The sequence below is a fragment of the Amblyomma maculatum genome, unplaced genomic scaffold (genome assembly GCF_055883805.1).
Source record: "Amblyomma maculatum isolate TAMU_Amacu unplaced genomic scaffold, ASM5588380v1 scaffold_19, whole genome shotgun sequence".
NCBI lineage: Eukaryota > Metazoa > Arthropoda > Arachnida > Ixodida > Ixodidae > Amblyomma > Amblyomma maculatum.
In genome coordinates this window covers 8,885,130-8,912,454 of record NW_028146744.1, presented here as the reverse complement: position 1 = coordinate 8,912,454, position 27,325 = coordinate 8,885,130, and the positions used below count along the sequence as shown (strand labels likewise).

The 27,325-nt window shown below is 47.0% G+C and overlaps 1 protein-coding gene across 1 annotated transcript in view; it reads left to right on the top strand.

Annotated features, from left to right (window-relative positions):
- LOC146171643 (mitochondrial-processing peptidase subunit alpha) overlaps positions 1–27,325 on the top strand; it is a 167,136-nt gene that overhangs the window by 45,872 nt on the left and 93,939 nt on the right. The window contains exon 6 of the mRNA XM_084586384.1: positions 12,436–12,528. Within this exon, the coding sequence (XP_084442510.1) occupies positions 12,436–12,528 (93 nt within the window). The remainder of the gene's footprint in view (positions 1–12,435; positions 12,529–27,325) is intronic.

The following is a 27,325-nucleotide window of genomic DNA, read 5'->3' as shown; positions in this document are numbered from 1 at the left end:
TTGTAAGCCGCATTGAAGAAGCTTCCGAGCAAGCAACTGAAGAATCAGCGTTGGACGACGGCACAGAGGAAGAATGCCAGCTCGAAGAAACCTGGAGCCAGTTGGAGCGCTTTGTCGGTGCTGAGCCACACAGCATGTGCATTGATGACTTCGTTGGTGGTGATGACAGCACCGGAACAGTGGCGGAGTTGACAGATGTAGAGATTGCGGCGGAAGTTAATGCTGAGCGGCCAAACGAAGACGCTGCCGAGGTTGATCCCGTAAGCGCTGCCCCGCTCCCGACTGCAACTGAGGCTGTAGCTGCTTTGGACCTTGTACGCCGCTACTGCAGCGCAATAGAAGGCGCTGGACTATCGCTTGTGGACCGTTTAGACTATGTTGAGGATGCCGTGGTTAAGCACGCGGTTGCCAATTTGAAGCAAGCTATGCTGCTACAGTACTTTAAGCCAAAGGAATAAATACTTTGTTTGAAACTTCAAGTGAGTATTTATTGCGCCACTGTGCCACGATTGGTTCATTGATTGATTTGTACTAGTTTTTGACGCGTTTTCTACGTGATTTTGTATATCGAATTCCGGCTATATCGAACTATTTTGCAATCACCGCGCTGTTCGATATATCGAGGTTCGACTGTATACACTGAATTGCATTGTGATACAGTCGAAACCCGCAATAACGAAATCACCGGGGACAGCAAAAAAATTCGCTTTTGCTAGAATTTCATTGCCACAAAAATGAGACAGAAAAGATAGAAAACAGCCCGCAAAAAGAAAATTTATTGCCAAAAGTCTGTTAGCTTGATTTGCCAAGCCTTGCCTTGCAACAACTTCATAGTTCTACTTTCACATTGCAAGCCACAATATCGTGATGGGATTTAAAGCGGCTCAGCCAGCCAGCACTTGCTCTGAATTGTTCATGCCCGAGCATGTAGGCCAAGCCCAGAGCCTTCTTTTGCAGCACTTCGCCAGACAGAGGCGCTTTGTTCGCGTGCTGTTTATAAAACCATGCAAACCCCTCTTTGTCGACTCTGGGAATGCCACAGCCGTCACTGTTTTGTGCTGTACTCATAGAGAAAAAGATTGGTAAAGAGCGGTCACTCGGCGAAAACTGGCCCCAGGAAATGACGCGCGATTTTTTGCGCTGCCGCCGATTGATGGATGGCGGCACCAACGTGCGCATGCGCGGACGTGCACGCGACGGCACTCGCTGCAGCGGTAGCTCGCCGGAGCAGACGACACGAAGTTGTCGAAGGGTGCGGTTGTGTGCTCGTGCCTCTCTGCGCTTGTGCGGTACAGACCTCGTGGGCTGCTGCGCAGGACGGCAGCGGTTTGGAACGACGACAAGGTGAGCAACGATTTTTGCTTAACTACGCTGCATTTCAAGCAGTTTACGCTGAACAGGCGCGCCGGCTGTTCAGGCGCAGTTCGTTACGCCGTAACTCTGGCGGTTCCCAACCACGGCAAGGTGTAATATGTTGTGTTCCCGGGAAACAGTTTCATTTCGAACAGTTTAGCTCGTCACGCTTGACAAAGTGGCATGTGAAGGCATCAAGGCACGCCGTTGCGCCAAAATGGCGTGTTCGCCGGCCGGTGCGGCCATGCTGACGCAGTTTGCCGAACGGCTAGTTTTGCTAAGTGTCGCGTTTAGCAGAGCAACGGTAAAGTGAGAAACGTTTCATTCTTGACTTTCTTGTCAAACTGTGCAGTATTTCAGGCAGTTTAGGTCAGTACGGCGGCGACTGCGCTTCACAAAGTCGTGCATGAAGGGCAAGCTAACAGGCATGACAAGGCGTGCTGACCGCCGCGGTGACGTGACATGGCGATTTTGCGAACGGCTAGTTTTGCGTGGTATCGCGTTTAACAGGGCAACCGCAAGGTGTGAAATGTTTCATTCTTGTCGAACTGCGAGGCATTTCGGGCAGTTTAGCTCAGCACGGTGGTCTGCGCTTCACAAAGTCGCGTATGAAGGGCAAGCCAACATGGCGTGCCCGGAAGCGGCACTGTTGTCTTGCTCCCTTAAACTTAGTAAAGCAAACAAGTTTGACTGTGGGGATGACATGGACTAATTTTTAGCTAGTGTGATGACATGCATTCCACGCAGCGAATTCTTGCGCACTCACTACCGTCATTGGCACTCCTGGTTAGAGCGGATATTTGTTTTCCCCATACACGGTAGGGTTTATTTTAGCGCTTGTCTCGGCTAGCACATCACAACATGCATACAATGCTCTATCTTTCGTTTATTCAAGACGCTGCCCGAGACAACTCACCATGCTTACCGCTGCCCGACACGGCAGAATCTTCTAATTCAGTGAAACTTCCGTGTCAACTTGTTCATTTAGAATAATTTGAGACCTTCTGGCCTTTGAAAAAGCCGGCATCTTTTCCATCCTTCCACCAATAGGATCGTTAGCTTCACAAGCGATAAGCGCAAATTAAAATGCACGCGCCATTTTTTCTGCCGCTCACCAAACTTTTAGCGCCAACTTTATGGACAAAATCTCGCTCGCTGAAAGGTCTGCTGCGTACATCATAAGAATGATCACTTGATGATTTGCCCATTCGAATTTGGATTAAGGAAGGTTCTGTGAGCTTATGGTTCAGGTAGTAGTGGGAGCTTGCGCCGGGCTCCCTCATTTATGTCCGGGTACAGAGCAATAACGGACTGTAGCAGCAGCTTAAATAAACGTCACCAGCCTCAGTAACGATGCAAGATGAAAAAGTGCAATGCTGGCACTCTATATTGTTACACACGAAGGACGAAGAAGAGGGCAGTGGTGCGGGCAGGAGCGCGCGCGCTAGGCCCGCACACAGATTCATTAAATGTCATCTCACAACCATCGAGCATTTTCTCTCTGTCCTCTGTTCTCCTGTTGTCATCGCTTGCCGCCACGTAACATTTGGTTGGAGGTGCGGCGTACATCATCCCCATCCTCGCCTTGGAGCTTCGACACCATCTGTAAGCCGGGACCATTTACCGAGAGCCCAGGGACATCGCCGAGCAGCTTCGCCCCAGCCCTTCAAGCCCAGACCCGACCAACTACCACCACCCAGCCCCCAGCCCTGACCTGAAGACAAGGAGAACAGACAGACCAATCAGAACCGAGACGAAGGAACCGATGGACACGAACACGCAACCCCCGCCCAAGCTGCCAGACGTGACCTCTGGTGACGGATGGAGGCAGATCACCCACACATCAGACATCGTACTGGCAAGCCGTTCTATTCTTACTTCTTCCTCTTCTTCAAGCATCCGGACACGCCCATCATCATGCCATGGAATCATCGGTAAACTTCCTCGTCTATGATCAGGATGATCGCTCGGTGGCCCTGGGTCATGTTACGGACGAAGGAGGAAGAAGAGGGCTATGGCGCGGGCAGGAGCGCGCGCGCTAGGCCCGCACACAGATTCATTAAAAGCCATCTCATGACCATCGAGCATCTTCTCTCTGTCCTCTGATCTCCTGTTGTCATCGCTTGCCGCCACGTAACAATATCGACCCAAACTACAGAAATAAATGTGACTATTAGCTTTTAAAATGCACATATTCAATCGAGCATTTGCTTCAGCAGCAGTAAGAGCAGTCACGTGATCCCACTTGCTTCCCTAGGTCGATACTAGCGCTGTTTGCTCCAGTGGTGGCACTCGCGCCCAATATAGTCTTTCTCATAAAGAACAAAGCGTCACAACAATTCCATTTATATTGTCATAGCTGCAGTGTTGTACCAAATGTTAAAGATTGTCTCAAATTGGAAATGCCTTTTTTTCTCTGTGCTGTTTCTGGACACTGGACTCAGCCTTACTGGGCTTTTTCTCTACATTCTCAATGAGGGACAAATTTGATATCACTGCAGTCATATTGAAAAGATCAGGGTGTGCTCCAATATTTACATCACTCTATCGAGATTTTGCAAATTACCATTGAAATAATATTGCATATCCAAAAATTTTGCTGATTTCCTAATGTTATACACTATCTTGGCCATGGGTAATTTTGATAGCTTCAGTTTTAGATTACATATTGAAAATCCGAAAATGAAGGATGTCATCGGGTATGGGAAGTCTCTGGCTATCGATCCATGTAATTATAGGCAACAAAATGCAATGATAAAGTTCATTAAAGATGCGTAAGAAATTCACTTATTATGCCCTGGCCTTAGCTAGATAACTGTTTGATCTAAGACCACCAGCTCAATTATGATTGCATTTTTGAAATCAGGGGAGAAAACCACATCTGTGTGCAAAGTTTCGTGAGATTCTAGCCATAATTAAAAAAGTTAGTTTTAAGACCATCATCATCATCATCAGCCTGACTATACCCACTGCAGGGCGAAGGTCCCTCCCATATTTCTCCACTTAACCCGGTTCTGTGCTAGCTGAATCCACTTGACCCCCGCGAACTCCTCAACCTCAATCGCCCACCTAACTTTCTGCCGCCCCCTGCTACGCTTTCCTTCCCTTGGAATCCAGTTTGTAACCCTAAGCAACCATCGGTTATCCTCTCTTCGCACTACATGTCCTGCCCATGCCCATTTCTTCTTAATTTCCACTAGAATATCGGTAACTTGAGTTATTTCTCTGACCCACTCTGCATGCTTCCTATCTCTTAATGTTACCCCTACCATTTTTCGTTCCATAGCCCTCTGGGTTGTCCTCAACTTAAGTAGAACTCTCTTGGTTAGCCTCCACGTTTCAGCCCCATAGGTGAGTACATCCCTCATCCCCCCTTAATTCATTAACAGTTCTGCACCTGTTGAAACAGATTGATATATGCTTTACTCATTTCGCCTTTGGCGACCCCTCAAGCTGGCACTGTTCTCATGATTTGAGAGTGCATTTCAAGCATTTTTCAAATGGTGGAGGATGATGATAACGGTTAATTGAAAGGAAAAAGGGAGAAAATAGCAGGACTGAAAGCCGCGTAGTCTATTCAAGGGTGTTAAAAAAAAAAAAAAGAAATCAATCAACATTTTGTGTTACCACCCCGCTATTCGAATTTCCTCTCACAGCACATGTGCCTAAGCAGTAATAAGGTTGAGCTAGATTCGTCTACGATGTATAACAGACGACTTTATTTTTGTCGTAACCTTATTACAAACGTTGGTTGGTTGGTTTGTAGGGTTTAACGTCCCAAAGCGACTCAGGCTATGAGAGACTCGTTATTACAAACGTGACGGTAAGAAATTCAAATGGGAGAAACCATATGCATTGCGCTGTTCACATTTATTTCTATTGCAATAGTCCCTAAAATATCCCAGCCAGTATACGAGAAGTGTATGCTTCCAAGGCACCGAGCACATGATGGTTTTTTAGCAAGCAGCATTTTTTCCGTGGCTGAAAATACTTGTCCAGAACATCCGCGAATTGGAAACCGCATTGTAAAGCCGCAACGTCGCGGGCTCACGAGCTTCCTAGTGAAAAAGAAAACAAGCACGGCCTGAACAAATTCACTCGTGGTGCAGTGATCCCTGAGCAACATTTGAAAGGCATGCTAGAACGATGGAGCGCCTGCGTGAGCGGCACCTCTGTTAGTGGCGCGGATGTCAGTGCACTGGTGGCGCCGCCCGACGATTGCAGGCTCTCAGTGTGGTGATGCCCTGCCATCATGTGCACCCCGAAAACCAATGGGATTGCGAATGCCATGTTTTCCTTTTGCTATTTTTTATGTGAACGATGGGTGAATGGAACCAGCAGAGGCGGCCATTTGAAGATGAAAGGTGGCTCTTTCAATGAGACCAAGATGGCTCTGGTGCCGCGCACAAAATAGGAGCTACGCCTCGCGAAAATGGTTGTTTCGAGGGCCGTTGTCGACCCAAATTCGGGCGGCACCGATTGTGTAAATTGGCACTGTGACTGAAATACTCATCCTAGAGATGAAAAACCTAGCAGATAGGTAGATAAAGAGCTACTGATTTTGAAAATCAGTTAGAAAAATAAGCGATTCGTGGGCATAATGTCTCGTTCGAAAGATCGCAATCCAGGCTATTCCTATATTTCAGTTGGCGACCATGAGTGAGCACAAAAAAGGCGAAAACAAAGGAACAAAATCGCATGAAACACTCACTGCTATTGGTCTCTCATCGCATGTGAGCAAAATGGCAAGCTTTAGTTGGCTGGCAATGTCAACTGCTTGCAATCTGGCGCCACTTTAAGAAGGTCGCTCCGTTAGGCCCAGTTGGCCTAGCGCTGTTCTCTCGTCATGACCACAGCACGAAATGCGCAGTGTTTTAATCTGCGCTTCGTTATTAGTATGAAAAGTAGCGAAATATAGAGATAAACGTGCTGGGGATGCTGCATCACCGCATCTTCTGGTTATCTGCAGTCAATGACGAAGCGCCGATGGGCTAATAACGGCTTAGCCGGTCGTGCATAGTGTGGCAGCGAGAAGCGGGCAGGATCTTTTCGAGGCGCTTCCCGCTGTGTGGGCATCGTGATGGTGCAGATGAGAAAGTAGTACCTAAGCAGCTTTCAATACCGGGATAGATCGCACTGTGAGGCAGTGCCACTGCTGGCCGCAGCGGCAGTTGCAAAATGGCGTTCCACGACACATGAAATCCCAAACCCCGTCGAAATAAACTTGCTTCTGAATGTTACGCAGTGCAAGACTAGCAAAAGGCGTATATCGCTAGTTACAGGCCGACTGTGATTACAACATAAACTTGAGAATGGCGGTTGCACTCCAGCACTTTGCTCCAGATTTGCGGATGTCACAATGCAAATGCACTCGTCTTGGTGATGTCCTCCGGACTATACATTCCGTTGTTGGCAGTTTCATTCTTTTGAGGGCAGTTATATTGATGGTAAATTAATCATTGACATCCGAAGCCAGTCCGAACCCACATTAATGAATTACTGTTACTTTCGTGTTTCAAAAATTTGTCAATCCATTTTTCTTCAATTTCTCAAAATTGTATTTTTTGACACATTTGACATTTTTGAGGAGCAATATCTCTGGCTCCACATCAGCTATTGGTATGATTCATTTTTTTGCTAGGGAGATAAACTCATAAGCTGTGCAATGATATTAATTTTAAACCACTGGCTGGTTAAGAAAATTTTCTAAATAAATTATTTTGCTGAGTTGCCAAAACACTTTTTCCTTCAAGTTTGACGAGCTGTAACTTCCAATTATCCTAGAGTATAGATTTATGCTTAATGTACTCCTTGGTGACTCTAGGTCATTTAGAAATAGAAATATTCTCCACAAGATCCTATGTTTAATTGTCAAGGCTCCTCTAAGCAAAAGACATGCTTTCTCTGCTCTATCAAAAACTGTTTGCTGTAGAAGAAATCTGTTTGCAGTTTGGGAATTAGAATATTAGAATGCACAAACTCTGAAGGTTTCATGCCAATCTGTCCTTAAATAGAAAAATTAAATTTAATATCAGGGTCAAGCATACTTGAAGAAGTCAGAAATTCGCATTCTCTTGAGCAGCAGCTGAAGCTTGGCGATCACTGCGAGCATGGCTATGCGGCAGTCCTTTTTGCGTGCACGAAACCAATTAGTGATTGGATGAACTGCAGGACATCCCCAGCCTTGATGATCATTAAAAATCGTAAGCGTGCGAATGCTCATATTTTTTCGGGAGGTTTCCAACCTTGAAACCCTGCAAGAAATCCCGATGAATCTGCCCTTTCATCTCGAGAGCTATTGCACCGTAAATGCGGTCGGCGCCATCTTCCACGGACACAGAATTGCTGATGGCGATATGGCTGCACCCTGCACACCTTTAGGACAGGCAGCGATTGCTATGCCGATAGCGCTCATTCGTTTGTGCATCGTTCTCTTCTTCATGCCGTATTATTTTTTATTAAACATTCAAACAAATTTTATGTTAACAACTACCAGGTGGCGATAAAGCTGTCGTTGAATCCGACATACTGCCGATAATTGATCGTTATATATGGGTTATGTTTACATAGGGAAAATGGATAAATCCCAAGAAATCGATCGTTATAAGCGATATCGTTATAAGTGGACTGTACTGTAGTCAAGTTGTACATAGCCGGGTAGTTAAACTACACAGGGATTGTAAAAATGGGCTTATGGATTATTTTTCTGCATTTGCAGTTGTCTGCCAAGTCCAGTGCCATTCATGTAGTTATTGTTTCAGACAAAATAGAGCATGTAGTTGCTTGTTAAAAAGCAAATATAGTAAAATCTTCTTATAGAGATCAGAAGAAGTGTTCAAATTGTCACCCCGCAAGAAATGAAAAATTGATATATTTGGAATCAAGTGGTCACCTGTTTTGGCCCGAGGCAGAATTGTTCCACAGTAGCCCCTGGCGGCATCTCTTGCATGTGGTGTCATCTTCTAGTTCTCTGTTGTCTTTGATGTTTTTGGAAGCGCCGTCTCTTGGCCCACTATGGCAGGCCATACGTGGTGGTCAAGCGAATCAAGAGATTTAACACTTTTCTGTCCGTGGGAAAAGGGATGGACTTTGGGGGGCGTCGTTAATACAGTCGCCGATTTCCGACGGCCAATTTTCCGGACCTGCCTGAAAATCCAGACCATGCCGTGGTACCGCCACACACTCCATAGAGTCAATGTCACACTGACGATAATTTGTGGACTGGAGTTAAAAAGGGTGCTGGCTTTGCCTGGCCACAGCAGATAGGCATGAGTGGCTGACCTCAGGCACACCTGCACTTGATCTGAACCTGAGTTTGTGCTGGCGTCTTGTGCACGGGGGTTCCAGAAGATACGAGCACTGCACATGTCCTCCTGTTGTTGATTGTCATGGCCGGCAAAAACAAGGCTTTGTGCATGTGCAGAATGTTACTGGAAAAGGGTCCATTGTCTGCAGGCATGGGCACTGTCCACTCAGTTGCTCGGATCGGGCAGTCCAGTTTGTTCATCCATCCATGCCTTGCAATTCATGTACTTATTATTCAGCTTGACAGTGTCTTAAATTTTAAAAGATATTTTTTTAAGATTTGCCAGTCATGGACCATAGGTAGGTATTCTGTCTTTGTCCAACATGCGGACTCCCTTAACACTTTGCTGTCCACGCCTATTCTCATTGAATGTCTGCTGATGATGGTAAATGAATTTTCCCACTTTCAAAGGGCTCAGAAGTGCATAGCAAAGGAAGTAATCTTTCATTTTCGTTGCCACGTGGTAAAACCCCTCAGAGCTGGCTCAAGTGGCATTCCCTACACCATTGCCCCACAGAAATGGCATGTTTCTTCCGAGTCTTGTGCATTTGAAGGAACGGTGATGCAGAAAACAACTTCATCAGAATTTTAGCATAGCTAGTGGAGTAGCATCAGATTGACCCGGAATGTCAACAGGTATTTACTGATAAGTTTTTTTTTTAAATATTTTGGTGGCTCCCGTATGCTGATCTAAAGATATCCTGTGTGTTATTCTGCAGGGTGCCAGCATCTTTCAAGAGCCACCACTCGCATATTTTTTTTATTCTTGCCACCCACAAAGGAAGGAGCTCAGTAAGGTCTCTGACAACCAGCAGCTGGTGAAGGGACACAGAGTTCCTCCTTGGCTTTCTGATGATGGGCACACCTTGCAGTGTTGCACTTGCTTGGATTTGTCAGCTCGTATTCCCAGCCAAACAAATGAGGTACTTTATTGTTTCCCCTGTACTGAGCAAGCATGTAGAGAGCCTGTCTCAAAGCTGATCTGGGGCTTGCTTTCTGGACTAGCAATGGGAGTGGCTAGCCAGGGAAGAGGTGCCCTGCTGAGAGCATGTGGAACCCTTGCAGACAGAGTACCCAGTGTTTGAATTTTGCCCAAGCCTGGTTAGTGCTGAACATCCATGCAGTGTGAACTACAGATGGGGTCTGAACTCAAACCACTGCAAGGGACAAACAGTGCAATGCTTCTCCACCCCACTCGACTGATGAAGGCAGCTGGTTGTCAACGCCTGCCTGTAGAAGCCGCTGCCATCTGTTTCGGATTGATTAAAATGGGCAAGGCTTGTCAGAATGCATCTCTTCAGCATAGAAAATGGTTCCTCCTTTTCGGTATCCCAATCCTGACTTTTCCTGTCTATGGGATGACAATTGAAAAGATCAAGCCCTTGGAAGGCTTGTAGCGGGACTAGACGTTATCTTTTTCTTGGGGAGATTACTTTGCCTAGGAACACAAGAGTCGGATCTTGTCAGGGTTGATGCTGGGGCAGAACTTGATGAGCATGTGTAGCATGGCTCTCCAGGGTCTCCGAGTACACCAGGACATCATCCAAAAAAGCTGTGGCACATACATAATTTATGCCGTCCAAAAAATTCATTAGTGTTTAGAATGTGGCTGGGCCACCCGAGAACACATTCCTTGGTGCCCCGTAAATGCTGTGTAAAAAAAAAAAAACAATCCTCGGGACAGGTCAAAGCTTGCAAGCCATTTGGCTTGACCGAATTGTGCCAGCGGCCAGTCTGTCCATGCACCTTGGTGCGCGAATGGGCGGTAGTCGCCTGGCAGTAGCCCCCAGACAGCTGTGCTGGCTGGCGGCATATAAGACCCTGTTCGAGTATATCCAGTGTCAATGTGATCTTCGTCAAGAGTGGCGAAAATTGGTGTGAAAGCACTCTGTTTCCTTTGTCAGTGCCACAGTCATGCTGGCAGCAAAATAGCCTAAGCCTAAACATCCTCAGGCGGGGTTTCTTTCACCACCTTTGCAAAGAGCACAGTGGTTCCTGTCCAGCCTCCTCGTGACCGTCAGGAAGTTCCTGAGCAATGTAGCGGCCCAACCTATTGCCAGATGCAATGTCCACCCCTCTGTCTTGTTGGTGCACTGTCATAGCGTCTACTGGCACCCATTTCTCGGGTTTGAAAATGACCTTGCTGCTGGCAGTGGTAGCAGACTATCTAGTTGCGTGTAGCATGGCTCACTCCACAGTGTTGGAATAGAGTCCGTCCCATGTAGGCCCACTGAGGCAAAACAGCATAACTCAAGTGGTCCCTGTGAAAGGTTGGTTGGATGACATCGGAGGAAGCGGCCACTGGTGTGGGCTGATCTACGGCAGCAGCTGTTGATGGTAGCGGCGGTCAGAGCAGGCTACAGCCCTGGAATGCCATGTATGCCCGAGGCAGGTCGGAAGGCCAAGTTCCTGGCTGCGGAGGAGGGGATCTGCACTGCAGTCGGCACCAAGCACGTCGCATTAGACAGTCGGCTGCCTTTGCCAGCTCTGCGAGTTTTGTGAACTTCATACCCTCCACCACATCGTGCTTTGTTGGAGGACGAAGGTCACATCTTCCCTTTGAGGCATGTTACAGGCACAGTAACAGCCATGCAGCTCATGTGGAGGCGAGCAGAAACACTACAAATGTCCATCTTTGGCTGCTCCTGCAACTCCGTAGTGACATGTGGTCACAGAAACTGCCACCTGCCAGTGCTTTTGCATTAATTGCCTTAATATGCCTTAATTGGTGGAAAAGCTTTTGAATAATGGGACTGCATCAAACGTGCATTGTAGTCTTAGCCATGGCTTACAGTCATTACATGTACCGGCTGGGTTTGTCAGTACTGCTTTAGTGGATCCGTTCATGGGGCCTTATTCACCGTTTCTTTATTCTGTTTGCCATATCCACAAATATGTGGGAATGTGAGTGCCAGAGACTGCTATGAATGAAACTAGTGTTTGTAACAACAATTATGAATTGACTGTACAACAAGGGTTATTTGTCGGGAGGTTTTTGATGCCGCATTTTTGTCAGTAACATGCTTTTTCCCACATTTTTAACAAGTGGAATGGGGTTCCCCAGGTAGTTGGGGCCTCATACACACATTTTTTGGAAATAAAGAGCTCTCTGAAACAGTGGTGACGGCAGAACTAGTATCGACATAAATAAGCCTTTGGAGGCTCGAACAAATATCAACTTAAGCACAAGGTGATGTTATGTTGGGCCCTTGCCTAGGGTCTTCCAGAAATTTTATGCTCTTTTGCGAATTTGAGCTAGCGTCAGTTTGAAGTTTATGTTAGTTTTGGAACCGCTAAAGTGGCAAAGGGAGGAGTTGAGGTGCATTAACAGTTTTGAACTGCAGTTGGATAGCAAAAGGGCAGTGTCCATGTGCCTCCTTTGTTGCTGCAGTGTAACTGTAGTTAGGACACATAGGGGAGTTTTAGATGGGAGGTTCCCCCCCTCTCTCCAATGCTTAGGTGCACACTGACCACTTTTGCATGTCACGCTTACAGTCGTTGATTGCTAGCAGTGTGCCCATGGAAAGGGAAAATGTTAAGGGTTTGATGTTTAATGGTTGCAGTAATGCAGTCAGTCTTGGGTGATTGAGACTTTGAGAGAACTGAAAATTTGAGTTAAGGGGCCATTAATTTGAAAAGCAGGACTACCAGTTTAATGTGATTCCACTGTAATTTGCTTCTCCTAATCACTGACCAAAGTTTTTGTGAAAGCTTCCGACTAGGTACATTTTTCAGCCATAGCTAAAACAGGTGACACCGCATGTGTTCTCGTGCAGGTGGAGAAGACGCGGCAGACCATCCAGTTTGAGCTGGACGACATTGACACCAAGCCGGACCAGGAGCAGCTGCTCTTTGAGATGATTCATGCAGTGAGTGATGCTGCTCCAGGGAGGGGAAGGAGTCCTACTTGCCAATTACATAATGCCACCCAAAAACTATTTTCATTACCGTAAAGTTTTTTTAGGAAAGTCTGGGCGATAGAAGCATGTGCTTTTGAGATAACCATGGGATAGTGATGTTTTTTTTTCAGCTCTGTCAGGGGCTTTATGACATACACACTGGCAAGGGTGCCAGCTCCAAAAATTGCAGAGGCATCCGTGGCCTCCTTAGCACTGCATTGAAACCTCTTTACAAGGAGCACCTGTGTAGACTTCCTGTGTGTGCAAACTGCACTGGACATCAGAGGAGCTGCACGAAAAGCAGGGAATGCCTAAGTGCCTAGAACAGATTAATCCTGACATCACCGGTGGTGTGCGTGTCCAGTAGCCAACACCAGCTGAGAGGCAGAGAAAACCACTTGATTATAGAGCAACGGATTACCGTAAAAATGTGCGTATAATGCGAGGTTTTTTTCTTTCCTCGATTTTATCATGTCAGATTTCCGCTTCGTATTATTTGCAGATCCGAACAAATTTCACCCTAAATTAGCAGTTCCGGCCTCATTATCTCCAGCGTCAGTCTTCCAGCCAGAGAAGGCATCGGCTGACTGTTTCGATGGTTTTACCATGCTGATCCCGCGAGCTTTGTGACGATGATGCCCGCAGTGCACGGGGTCAATCGCACTTCACACTATGTAGAGATAGTCAAAGGATCACTCAGCACATTCCCTCTCTAGCTATGCTGGCTACACCTACAACGGAATTGCGGACGCTTGACCAGCGTTCTTAAGAAGCGCATCTGTCGCACCTTTGAGAAATGCAGGATACCGAACGAGTTAAGAGAAATGAGAAAGGTGCCTTTGAGCCAACGACTCTCGGCAAATGATACACCGGACTACGGCGGTGACGAGAACCCTGAATCTGAGAACACTTGCGGGACGCACACGCCACATGCCTGCGCGCGGTGCTAGACTCAAAGAGGCGCAAACGTGGTGCATTCTAGCCGGCAGCCCATGTGCTGCTGTGTCGCATCCAAGCTGTGAGCGACCTACTCTCCAATCTAGCGTGTTGGTGTGAGAAGGTGAGCGAACCAGCACCAGGCCACCTGCACATGAAGGTGTGTGGCACTATTCGTGGCACCTTGTGTGGGGTGGCATTGGATGCGAAAGTATCGAGCACGTGCGCCTCACAGGGCAACCGCAAACTGTAGTGCAAATAAACTCTTCTACTAATCTTTTCTCGCTCGCACTATATGCGGAAGAAAACTTTTTTTTTCCGTTTTTGCTATCCCGGGATTACACCTTGTGGGTTCGTGTTACAGTGCTGTCCACTTATAACGATATTGAGAAAACCTGAAAATCCGATCGTTATAATTGATTATCATTATATCTGGACCGGGGGAAAAAAAAGTAAAATGAGCAGAAAAAAGGCACTCCCACGTATTTTCCCATGCTGTAGACTTGCCTACTTACTAGCGATGAGTAAATCGGGTTGAACAATGCTAATCATCATAAAGAGCACTAAACGCTTCATTACAGTATACATCAGTAGCCATAAAGTAACTTAAGCATACTTAAAGAAGTCGGAAATTTGTGCTTGCTTGAGCAGCAGCTGAAGCTTGACAATCGCTGTGAGCATCGCTTCCAGTAGCGTGTACGCTGGCGGCAGTCCTTTTTGCGTGCAGAAAACCGATTAGCGGATGGATGAACTGAAGGACATCCCCAGCCTTGATGATAGTTAAAATTGTCAAGCGCAAATGTCCGTATTGTTTCACGAGGCTTCCAACCTTGAAACCCTGCCAGAAATCCCAATGAATCTGCTGTTTCATTTCGTGAGCTATCGCGCCGTCCGTCTATGTGGTGGTCGCCATCTTCCACGGACGCAGAATCGGGGATGGCGATGACGATACGGCCGCAGCAGCACCCTTGCGCGGCTGCGATTGCGATGATGATAGTGCTCATTTTATTACATTTTCGTCGCATATCACCGTTTGCCGCATATGCCGAGTTTTCACGTCATTTTTTTTCTAAATATTTTATCATTTATTGAATATTCAGTCAAACTTTTATGGTAAGCACCTACCAGGTGGCGATAAATCTATTGTTGTATCCGATGTACTCCGATAATCGATCGTTATATCTGGTTTATTTTTACATAGGCGCAATGAAAAAAATGACAAATCACAAGAATTCCATCACTATAAGCGATATATTGTTATATCTGGTATCGTTATAAGTGGACTTTACTGTATATGCCAGTTTTTACGGTAACCCTTTCAGTGATGCAGAATCCACAAAGAGGGAGCACTTTGAGCGGCTAAATTGTGAATGAACGATGAGAGGTATGGTGCATTGGCACGAATGAGCCTCAGAAGGGTGGCAGCATGTGCCCCATAAACTTGACACCCCGAGTTACAATAGAAACAAAGGGTTGCAGGGCTTCACTTTGGCCAATTAAGCACCGAGCGGACATTCAGTAGGGAGGGGTTGGCACAGTTTTTTTGAGCTCTACAACTGATAAACACAGTGGAAAGATGACGCTTCAGGTTTGTAGAAATATGCTCTGGATGGTCGTGCCATTCCATATGGGTTTAGGTTTGCACCGTGGCACGCATTTCAGAATGCTGAGCAGCATACGTGTGGGTTGTCAGTGAAGTTGCATGAGCCCAGCTAATGAGTCTCCATAAACTTAGTTTGCATTTTTAAAGCTCAAATTATGGAGGTTTTACCGTATTTAAAATGGCACAGCTGAGAAGTATGCAGCCTGTGCACGAATATGAGCACATGTCCAGTCATTTAAGATGGACAAAAAGGAAAAACAATGGTCTGAAAGCAGTTTGCATGTAGTTGTGAAAAAAACATGAGCAGGGCCTATAGCTTCCTACAGTTGTGCTGACAATTATAAGTTTAAGCATTTTTCATGGAATCTTATGTTAGCACTCACTTTTTCGGTTGTACAGAATATCAGTGAAAATGGCACATGTGGAGACCTCGTTTGCACAGATATAACATGAGGGGAGAGAACTGAAGAGGGATTTTATAAGAAATACTGTTACGCAACCTCAAAACGTTCAGGGCAACCAGTAAAATGTTTACAGTGGACGTGTTGATGATCGGAGCGAACATTTTAGTTTTTTGACTTAGAGGGATGAAATTTGGCAGGCGGGCTCGAAATAGCATCAAACAGAAAGCTATCAAGTTTCAGAATGATAGCTTGAGTAGTTATTATTTTATCATTGTTTATATGTTGGTCACATGTTGCTTGCTCGTGGAAAGCCTGGCATGACAGCAAAATGGGCTATGGGTCTGCAAATGTTCTTAATAGTTACTACGAAGTGTGGTCTAGGTCAAGATTCTCCTTAATTTTTTAAAACTTTTTTGCTCTTTTCCTAACTGACTTATTATACATCTTCTCTTTATGTTTAGAAGGTATCATGCTCTAATTACTGTGCAATAAAAAATGGTGAGCCTAAACAGCAAATCTGAGACTGTCTTAATGTAAAGCACATTTCAGCAATTACAACAAAACAAACGGGATAAAAATCCATGCACCAGTTCCAAACTGGCACACACTGTCTAAAATGCTCCTGCACTGTAAAATTTGGTGCCTCTGGCGATTTCTTAGACTTTTGTCCTTTCAGGAGATGGGCACCTTCTTAATTCGCTGAGAGTCTTTCCTGTTGAAGAGAAACTGTTTCCACAGCAAACAGTGAAGCATGCTGGTCTTTTGATAGTAGTGACCAAATCACTGAATGGAGGCTGTCAGCTGCATTTTGAGTTTTGCCTCCCCTGCACCGCGCCAGCAACTGAGGGTCTGAGAGGCGCTGGCACAAGTGCTTTAGCGACCTTGGGTGATAGCTTGTACTTGTGAGGGGGTTGTCCTTCTGCCTCTGCTGATCGATGTTTGCACCAGGTAAGGGGGCCAGCGGGACATAGCTCATGATCGGGCTCACCATCCGTCGACGTCACATGATAATAGGTTGTCATTACTGCCCTTTGCATTTCTTCAACTTCTGCGCAGAGCGAGGCCATAGTAGTCGGTCAGTTTTTTCATCAGCTGCTGTGTCAGGCCCCCCTTTCCACCCAGTGGCTCTCCTTTTTTAGCCTTGCTGACCAGAGAGCCAAGTGCAGCCCCCATCCGTTTTTTCACGTGATTTATGCAGTCCTCTTTGGAGGGCTGCACAAAACCATAAACTTCGTCACACCAAGTGCGGAACATGCGGCTGTCTCCATCACAGACTATGTTTGTGTACCGGAGATCTTTCTTGCTCAAGGAGCGCCTGAACAGCTGTAGTGCAGCCTCCGCCTCCATTCATCCAGAATTCACATCAGTGTTTTTCTGGCACTGGTGTTGTTGCTTCTACTTAGCATAAGTGGGGTCACTTTCAGCTGGCTGTCTGCTGCACCCAAGGCAGAAGTTCGAGAGACCTACACAGTCCAACACAAGCCCTGTGTGAAACTCAGTTACACAGCCTACGCCAGTGTGAGAACTGTGGCCACGTGCCAGTCATGTGCCATTGTACACGGCTGTAATATTCTTTGAAAATGTAGTTTCCATTTCTGTGTACAGTAGAATCTCATTGATACGATTCCCACGGGCTCTGACAATAAAAGCGTATTATCCGAAAATCGTATTATCCAAAACGGACTCCAAAAGATCGCGAATAATACATACTTGGCACAGAACTTGCTTTTATTAAAGCACGTTAAAATAATCCGTCACTTTGCGTTGCACTTTTTGCTTTTCGAGGTCCTGAAGAAAGCTTTTTTGGAACTCGTAGAAACGAGTAGCAGTTTCCTCACTCAGCTCCGCAGACGCGACAAAGCCACGAAGCCCGTCCAAAGCTTGGAGTGCACCGTCAGTATTTAATGGCCGACGATCGCCGCTGCAATCTCCGGCGTCTTGGTTGTCATCGTCGTCGCTCTCCTCTTCAGCGGTAACATCTGCAATGATGTCTTGGACGGTGCGCAATTCGCATGTCGCCAGTTGGTCGTCTGCCGATACAAACTCTTCCGGAGACACGCCGACATCGAGGTCACCCCAGTCCGGGATGTCAATCTCTGCGCTGTCAGCTCCATGTTCCGCCGTATCGCCAGATGCACAAAAAAAGCCACACTTCTTGAAGTAGTTGGCGATGGTGTCGGGTTTGACGCGATCCCATGACATCGCTAGAAAATGAATGGCATCAAAAAGATCCACCTTCAAGCTGGCATCTTTCCGGTCAATCTTGGCCAAAAAGCGTCGGACCAACAAGCTCCTAAAGTGAAATTTCACGTTTCTAATGATTCCTGCATCTAGGGGCTGCAAGTGGCTGGTGCAGTTGGGCGGCAGGAAAATTACTCTGACGTTTTGCAGCCACGAAGTATCGACAGGGTGCGCGGCACAATTGTCGAGAAATAGAAGAATTCTACGGTTCTCGGCACGCATCCGGGCATCCAGATGGGTGAGGAACTCTGTGAAAAGGGCTCCGGTCATCCATGCCTTCCTATTCGCTTTGTAAACGACAGGAAGGCGTGGGTTACGCGAGAAGCAGCGTGGCTTCCAGAACTTGCCAATGACGGTAGGCTTGAGCTTCTCGGTTCCATCAGCATTGCAGCACAACAATACGGTGACTCTTTCTTTGCTTTTTTTTCCACCTTGACACGTCTCACCTTTCATACTGAGACTTTTCTCGGGCTGGAGGTTGATGAACAACCCAGCTTCATCTGCGTTGAACACGTCCCTCGGCTGGTATTGAGCAATCACCGCCGGCAGAGTCGAAAGCCAGTTGGAGACCTGATCTTGGTCGGCAGACTTCCCTTCGCCGGAAACGGTTTTATACGACAGGCCATGTCGTATTTTAAAACGATGGAGCCACCCGCCCGAAGCTTTAAATTTTCAATGCCCAACGAGAGTGCAATCTCATCAGCTTTCTCGCGAACAACTGTCCCGTCCACGTTCACGCCCGCCGGCCTTACTTCCCTGAACCACGCCAGTAGAACCTCTTCCATCTTGCCATGCTGGGCGCCCCTTGTTTGCTTCACGCCGGCGCCGAAGACTTGAATGTTTTTCCGAATTTCTTCTCGCTTGCCGACGATCGTGTTCAGCGTGGAGACAGGCAAACAAAGTTCGCGTGCCAGGTCGACACGTTTCTTCTGCGGATTGTCGTCGACTTTTACGAGAATATCAAGTTTTTCTTTCAGCGATAACGCTTTACGCTTCCTAGACATGGTGAAGCGCACGGGTGAAACGCGGCACCAAAACAAAAACGATAAGTGCGAAGTGCAAGCTGAACGCTCGGAAAACTAAAATGGCAACGAGAAATGGCAAACACAAAGCCAACAAAGCCTACAGCATCGTCAATGCATGCGCCAATCACTGCTTCTTGGTCACGTGAGTTTACCGTGATTACTATGTCTTAGGATAGATGGCGCTAAAAACCTTCGGTGCGCTTCGGCGCTTTTGTTGTGCGAGCTTGGGAAAATGGCTCCCAGAGGCCGCCACACTGCTGCAGACGCTGTGCTGAGGCACGGCCGGACTCGAGCCGAGCCGAGCCAGGCCAAGCCTCGAGCATACGAAGCGCATGTCGTCGCGTGTTCAGTCCGCCGTGCCTGTAGTTTCGCTCGATGCGATAATTTCAGTAGCTCTGCCCACCCTCTGCAAAGGACTGGCTCTGATGTCATCATCATAGTTGGAGAGATGTGATTCCTACACGTATCTAGCAAAGGTCATGTCCAACATCGAAAATCGGCCACGAGCGCTAGGGGAGTTTCGACCACTGCAGCTACTGTCAGATCCCGCTAGGACACTTTTGCTGCCTCCTGGCGCGAAAATCGAAACTGCGCGAGATTTACGGAAGACGTTTCCACGATCGTATTATCCAAACCGACGTGGAAATACAATCGTATTAGCCGTACAAAAATGCATTACCTCTATAGGGCATCGGCTGGGAACGAAAAAAAAAACGTATTATGCCGAAAAGCGTATTTAGCCGAATCGTATCAACGAGATTTCACTGTACACATTTCTCACTGCCTCTACAGCATCTGCAAAGATGTGTGCAGCTGCTTCTTCAGCAGGCTTGAAAGTCTTTTTTAGATGCTCTTCATATGTTTTGTGGTATAATCCTCTATGTGAAACATTCATGGTTGCCCAGAAGTCATTGAGAGCAGTTGGTCCTTCACCAATGCTCTTTATCGTTTGAATTGATCTGATATCAAAGGCTCTAGAACCACTCTGTCTTTGTGAAGACCATTCAGACTGGAGGGCACCACAGGAAATACACAAAAGTACCATCTTCACAGCTAGCCCTAATTTAGTCTCTCAGTGCACTGTTAGGCCAGGCTGCTGACAAGTTGGGCAAAGCATGGAACTAATCAGCGAGTTCAAGGCTGCTACTTGCACAAGTATAAACTCCTCATCTGGAAGTGCGGAAATGGCATCTTCTTGTGAGTCAGTCAGTGCGAACTTGCGCTCCGTCGTTGAAACCGCCCGAAGTGATTCGCTCGATGCTTGCACTTCTGCCGATTCCGTGGACACAATTCGTGTTCTGAGGTGAGCTTGAATAGTGCTCACCTCAGAACACGTTCACTGGGTAAATATTTGGCACTGCGATGATCGGCTCCTGGCGAGTCCGTGGAAGTGAGCGTGCACCCGCGATTGTCGTAACTCGTTGATGGCTCGGGCGCCGCGTCCGTGAAAGCGAGCGCACACCTGCAAACACCGTATCTCGTCGATGGCATAAGATTGTTTTCACTCGTGATTGTCGGCTGCGGGCATATCTTGGAGTTGAAAAACACATCGTGGAAACGTGTCCCCGCTGCTCTACAGTCGGGCGGCGATGACTGTTGCAAGACCACTTCACTCGACGAACTTGCGCTGGGGCGCTCACATACGGTAAAACTTACTGGCGTGTCAATCCTCACTGGCAAAGTAACGTTGTGCCCGCATCTCATTGGCGAGAAATCGGGGCCCGTCTCACCTTTGCTGGCTGGTGCCTGACCCGAGGAACTTGCAGTAGCACGTCCGTGCGCGGCGCACATATGCGGCGACACTCACTGGCATGTCGATTGGTGCTGGTGAAGTAACGCTGCACCCGTGCCTCGACAGTGCAGCACGTTGTTGGTTGTTCAATCGCTGGCTGGTGCCTGACTCGGCATGAGTAAAGTCCCTTAATAATACGAAAGTAGCGACTTTCTGTGAACTTTGCCGCCGCTCCGCGTACCCTCGCTGATCCTCCTCTCAACTCTCCCATCGGCGCTCTTCTCAACGGTGATTGGCTCCGCGGGCCGTCGCCGGGAAAAGCGCGCAAAAAGTTTGCTCTTTTGGTGTTTTCATTTTTAGCAGCCGCCGTTGCTGGGAGCGAGAATGCGCTTGCACTTCGCGCTGTTTTAGTGCAGCGCTATACCGAGTTGCTGCATATTTAATTGCACAAATAGTGGATGAACTTCCGACAAGGTCAAGCATCGGTGGTTGACAGGACCAAATTTTGGGGTACGGACGACACTTCCCTCAGACGACGGAAAATCGGTGTCCTGATCTTGGCTCTCGGTTTCAGCTCGACGTCACTTCAAGGTCGCCGACACCAGGAGCTAGATCTGTTTCATGCTTAACAGAAAAAAAAGTTGATATTCGATCGTTTTCAAGCAGCCACGAAAATTCCTAACTACGAAAACAATTAAGCAGCTGCATGTTCACTGCGCGGTACCAAACTCAGTCTAAACCTTATTGAGAAATTTTAGGATGACCATCAAAGCATTTGTTCCAGCCTGTTGCTAGCAACCATCGCATTAATGAAACTCCGCTCAATAACAGCTGCATAAACTTTACTTCCGCTAAAATTAGTTTGAGGGGAATCTATAATAACTGAGCATAGGTATGCTGAGAATATTCAGGAATGTTCAAATATATAGTAAATATTATGCTTAATGTATTATGCCATGTTGAGGTACACGGTAATGAAAAGTCAAAAGGAATGTGAGGTGTATGCAGCAAGCGGTTTTTGTTTTATGCCGCAAGCGCTCGTAATTTGCACTTTCATTGCGCGTACGAGACGCTAATTTATGTGGCTCGCGGTACAGTCAAGCGAGTCGCATATCTTACTCGTGTCTTTATTTGACAACTGAGCGTGGAAAAAGCGCCTACGTAAGAGCGCGCGCTCGTGCCAGCCAATTTCCCGGATGGCGAAGGAGCGCTGCCCAAAAAAGCGTGCCGTGCGCAGCGCTCAGTCGACGGGCGAGGATATTCGAGGAAGAAAGTGCCGGAGTGGAGGAGAGTGTCGCTACTTTCAAATTATCGAGGGGCTTTAGGCATGAGATCGCACAGCACATTGGGAGAGAGATTGCGTAGCATGATGGGCGCGTGCTCCGCCAATTCCGAACGGACACTCGGGAGAACCACCTGTTGATGATCGCTGCTTTTTCCTTGCTGTGACAGGCTTGCGTTTTCGCTTCCCGTTGGCATGCTTTGTCTGGAACTTCTTTTCGAACGTTCGCTGATCCATTGCACGTGGTCGAAGCCTCGAAACGCAAGAAAAGGAATTGCTTTCCAGCAGCGGACAAAGCAGACGCTCCTTGCGCTGGCTGCCATTATTGCCGCGGCATCAGCCAATGAGGAGGCGCCTAGCAACACGTCACGGCGCAGAGCCAATAGGGGCGCGGTATTCACTGGCTGCTTCGTGCTGCCGTCCTGCAGATTTTCCTTTTTTGCGTGCTTGCTAGCTGGTGGAGAGGGAAGGGAAGGGCTGGGACAAAGAGCCAAAGACCCAGGCTTTCCAACAATGCCAAAATGGCGCCGCTCCGTGGCGGGAAAGCCAAGTAGTCATGCCGTGAACTTGGCAGCTTTTACGCGGTTTGGGGCTGATATCTCGGCGCCGGCACTGATAAATATATTTATTTAGACTACTTAGAGCTTGTTTTTTGGTGAAATATTTCAAGACAACATATAAGTAATGTTGTAGATTCCGAAAAGCACACTTTTAAAAATCGATTCTTTTCCGCAATCTGATCCCCGCTTCTTCCCTGAAAAGAAAGCTTCAGATGCCGATTTCAGAAGGCCCGCTGTGCCAGAAACCTTGGCTGTAGTCCTATGGTTTCCTTTGCATTTGGAGTGACGCCATTGTGGCTTTTTTATCAGCTAAAGAAACCGTGGCCACACCAGCTGCCGGGAAGGAAGCAGCACTGCATTGGGTGATGCTGCCTCAGTGCCACGATGCAAGGGGCCACGCTTGTTGCTTTCACATGATTTGCCCAAAAACATGCGTGGCACACATTAAGAATACATTTGCATTTCGAGCCACATTTTTCTATTCTCTGGTAGAGAACTTTCACTGTTCTTTGCACACAAAAAATAGCAGAATTGTGCATCATTACAGTTATTTTTCGCAACTAAAGTTGAGCCTTTATTTTTTACTATGCATGCTGCTCACTAGTCTGTCTGCATTTTTCGGCAACAAGGACAGGCCGCACTTAATTGTGCATGCATTCCATTTAATTGCTAGATGAGGGTTTCGTGCATCACTTCTTGGGCCCACTGTCTGTTATGGTGTGGTTTTATTTCATCAAGTCAGCTTTGCTATTTTGCTGCTTAAATCGCTAGACCTGCGCAATGCGACCAATTTATGCCACTTACATTAAAGGAATCTGCTAGGAGCATGTGTTTGAAGTCAGAATGGCCGAGCAGATTCAAGAGCTAACTTTACAGTTGCCCGCGACAACACTATTTCTTTAATTTTAGGAAAGTTTTATTTTAGTGGTTGGAGAAGCTACTACACAGATCTCTACCCCTGGCTGTTCTTGATAGCATTAAATCTAAAGTCAGCTGGCTTCTTTTTTTAGTGGGAAATACTGTATAAGATGCTCGCGCTGGTATGGCATTTGTCTGAAAAATTCTAGTGTAAAAAACATGAAATTTGGCCATCTGCTGCAGTCATTGAATAAAAAAAAAAAAGACGGTCTCTCAGATGTCTCTTAAGAGGAGAATGGCGAAAGCCTACCCTTCATTTGGCTGTTATTGGCGTTATTATAATTTGTTTACAGGGAAGGAAAGGCGCAGTATCTGTCACACTGTGCGTGTTTGGACATGGCGTTCCTTAACGCGCATTCAAGTCTGCCGTGGCCACGAGGTCACCGCTGGACACCCACCGGTAGAAATTGGGTACAAGCGAACCCCTGGCTTTGGCTCCGAGCTTCCTCAGGGGGTGAGCTTGGAAGAAGCTCCGCTAACCCCGCTGTGCCCTTTGGGACGGAATCAGTTTCCAACACTTCAACCCGTAAAGGTGGTCCGAGATTACCATCGGTTGGAACTTGCAGAGTTCGACGATGTGTTGTGTGTCCCCATGTGGGGGTTGGAACTTTTGAGAAGTTCAGTGATGAGTTGACCCCAGGCTGAGGGCAGCTCGACCTCGCGAGAGGGGAGTAGACTCGAGACTTTGCGCCGTCGTCGAGTTGTTGACGGGCCCAGACGTGCCGAGTAAGCAAAATAAAAAAACCGCTAACTACTAACTACTACTACGCACACATCGTCGCCTGCAGTTCTGGAAAAAGAACCACCGTCAAACTGTTTACGCTGGCAAACAGCGATCAGTAAGCGTGGCCTAATGGCTTTACTTAATGACTTTACTTTTTTGTTGTTGTTATTGTTGCTGTTGCTGCCGAGGCTCAGAGGGAGGAACCACCTTTGCAGGTTGTGAGGTTGCTCGAAACTAGGTTTGGAGCGCAGCGTGGTTTGCGAAGCTTCCCCCTAAGCGAATACCCCTAGGAAAGCCGAGCGCCAGGCTGAGGGACGCTTGTACCCATTTTTACGGTGGGTGTCTGACGGTGGGTGTCTGACGGTGGGTTTCGAACTGACCACCTCCCGCAGCCATGACGGGCACTCTAACCACTAGACCACGGGCATGCTTAAAACCGCAACTGGGAAATAGTGAATGGTTAACAACGAGCTCTCTGTAATACGAACGGTTAACGACGAGCTTTATGTACTAGTACTGTTCAAGCCCAACACGTGGGATTTGAGGCCGCGGGCTCCTTTTCCAAGCCACTGATCCCGGATAGCCGAGCACCAGGCCAGGCTATGACTTGTACCCATTTGAAAAAACCGGTGGTTGTCCGGCCGGTAGTGGGAGTCGAACCCACCACCTCCGGTTGCCGAGGCGGGTGCTCTACCACGAGGCCACGGCTACACAGCACGTGAGCCCAGTACTGCTCATGTGACACAGGACAGGAGATAATGAACGTTCCAGGCATTTGCTGGGTGTCCGCCTAGAGTCGAGAGGGGTCAGAGAATAGATGGAAAAAATGCTAGACAAGGAGAACACTACTCGTGGAATCTTGCGCATAGATGCAGCGCCTCCTAGGAGGCGTTGACAGATCTTGTGCACAAGTCTCGCGCACGGGATTTCGGTCCATGAACCTAGAAAGGCCTTAAAAAAAAGAAACTTTTGCAAATGACGAATGATCATGCGTGCAGCGAGTGCTCATGTCTTGTGGAAGCTTCACATCAGTCCTTTATTCAGTGCCAGCGAGCACAAAAGGCGACAACACAGTGCATGCACTCACTTGAAGTTGAAACAACAGCAGCTGTGTATAGATGTGAGGAGGCAGAGCACATTTAAGAACCTTCTTTGTTGTAGTTTGTTTTGCACTCGTTCACAATCACTGCTTAGCAGCTAGCCTAACGTGGAATGGGAATGCTGTAAAGACTGCTTCATGAAGTAGATGATATCGACTGTGGCCTTTACAACAATTCGAGCTCCTTCATCAGAGCTTGACGGCAACTTCACTTCACTTCACTTTATTACCTTAAAGACCCCACATTGGGAGTATTACATAAGGGGTGGGAGTACAAACATTGATTGAATATGATTGCCTACATGATATTTATGAAGTGCATATTTAAGGCCTTTTCACCCTGTGTATAACGCAATGTAATCTCGCAGTCATCTACAGGAACAAGAAGCTAGGGCCTCTCTGACCTCTTTCTAGATGCTCTTTTTACATCTTGTCCAAGCTGTGTGAATTTCCATGTATCATTTACTCAGGGCACCTGTCGCAGCATAGGATTAGAGGAATCCACCTGCCCTGTAAAACCTGAATATGGACAGTGAAGAAATGAGTGGCGATGCAGCTAGATGCATGACACAATATGCAGCCACCTGTCAGAGTACCACAATGGCCATGCGGAGCACAAATGGTTGTGAAATCAACGTAAAGCCAAGCTTCCCACACTCGACTGCAGACAGTGTTACTGTTGTGCTCTCGCTACTGTCCTTTTGATGCTTGTTTCTCTAAGTCAGTGAACTGTTTATCTCTTAGCGATCTATAGCTACCTTCTCATTTGCACATGCCTTTCCCTAAGAACGCTGGCTTCTCTTAGCAGCTTTCAAGCTTCCTTGACAGGCTTGGGAAAAGAGAAAAATAACTTGTTTTGAGTATAATGTAAGGTGCATTCTAAAGCATATTTTGATGTCTATTGCAGAATTTTGCAGATTGTTTGTTCTCGTGTTATGAAATTATAAACTTTCCATCGGAGAAGGCCTGATGCATAAGTCATACCTAATTACAGTGGAACCTCAATTATACGTCCCTTAGTTATGTAATGACCTGTATTTTCTAGTTAACTGGCACGGGCGAGGCGAATCATAATGTGTAAAAAACCTCAATTATACTATGGAAAATTATGCGCACCTTGCTTCGTCCGACAAATGGCAGGAACTATCCAGGAAGAGGGATAATCGTGGAGCACTATATTGGCAGACATCACACCAATGCAAGCCAGGTGTTGGAAATTGTAATCAGTGCATATAGCAATGCAGTCTAGTCTAATGGCTCCCCACATGCGACCTGTCAGTGTGTAGCTGTTCTATTTCACTTGGCCCGCTTTATTATGGAAATGCCAACCGTAGTCCTTGCACTCCAGCTGGCGGCCGAATGGCACATTGCTGGTTGAATTGCCGCTCAGTTCTTTGCTACACGTGTTGAGGTTTTGCAGAGGGGCCCCTGTATGCCATGACACCAAGTAGATGATGTGGATAGCTTGGAAAAGAAGGTGAGAGAGGCAGCCCATGAGTGCAACTCCTCGCTCCTGCAGGTCAGCGTAAGTAGGCATAGCATAAATTTTCTGGCAAAACTGTATGCACTTAAATTATTGGGAAGGCACTATCATGCATGGTTCTCTGCAGAAATTTTCGAGGTGGACATTTGACAACAAGAGGGTCTTTTAGAGAGAAAACAACGGCCCGATGGCTGCGCAGTTTTTCTTTTTGAATACAGGGAAATTTGGTTAATTCGGCCCTCAGAAAAAATGCTAGAATTATCGAATAGGCCTAAAACCTGTCATCATCGCAGCAATTCTATATAATGAACACTAGAATATGACTGTGTGATGTTGCGCTGCATTTAATATGAAAGCTATGCAGCAGTGAATTTTCATGAATTGGTCGAGTGCTTTGTTTTGCGCACACTGTCCAACAATTTCTCCAAAATGACCACCCTTTTCGCAATTGCCCCTTTGCTTTATGGAGACTGGCGGTGAAGCAGCCTCGAAACGGTTCCATGTATTAGAGCGGAGCAAGCAACTGGATTCATTAATGAAAAATATGACTAGTCGTTAGAACCATGTTACTTGATCCCAGAATGAAACTCAAAGGCCAGTGGTGCAACGTTTGAAATGGCGTAATGTGACTGGCCACATTACAGTCACAGAAAGGAACCCTGTTATCATTGACTTGAGAAACCACTGGTGTCATACGAAAACTGTGTGAGCTATAACTTGTTCCTTCTGGACTTCCAGTCGGTACAGCGACATTATGCAG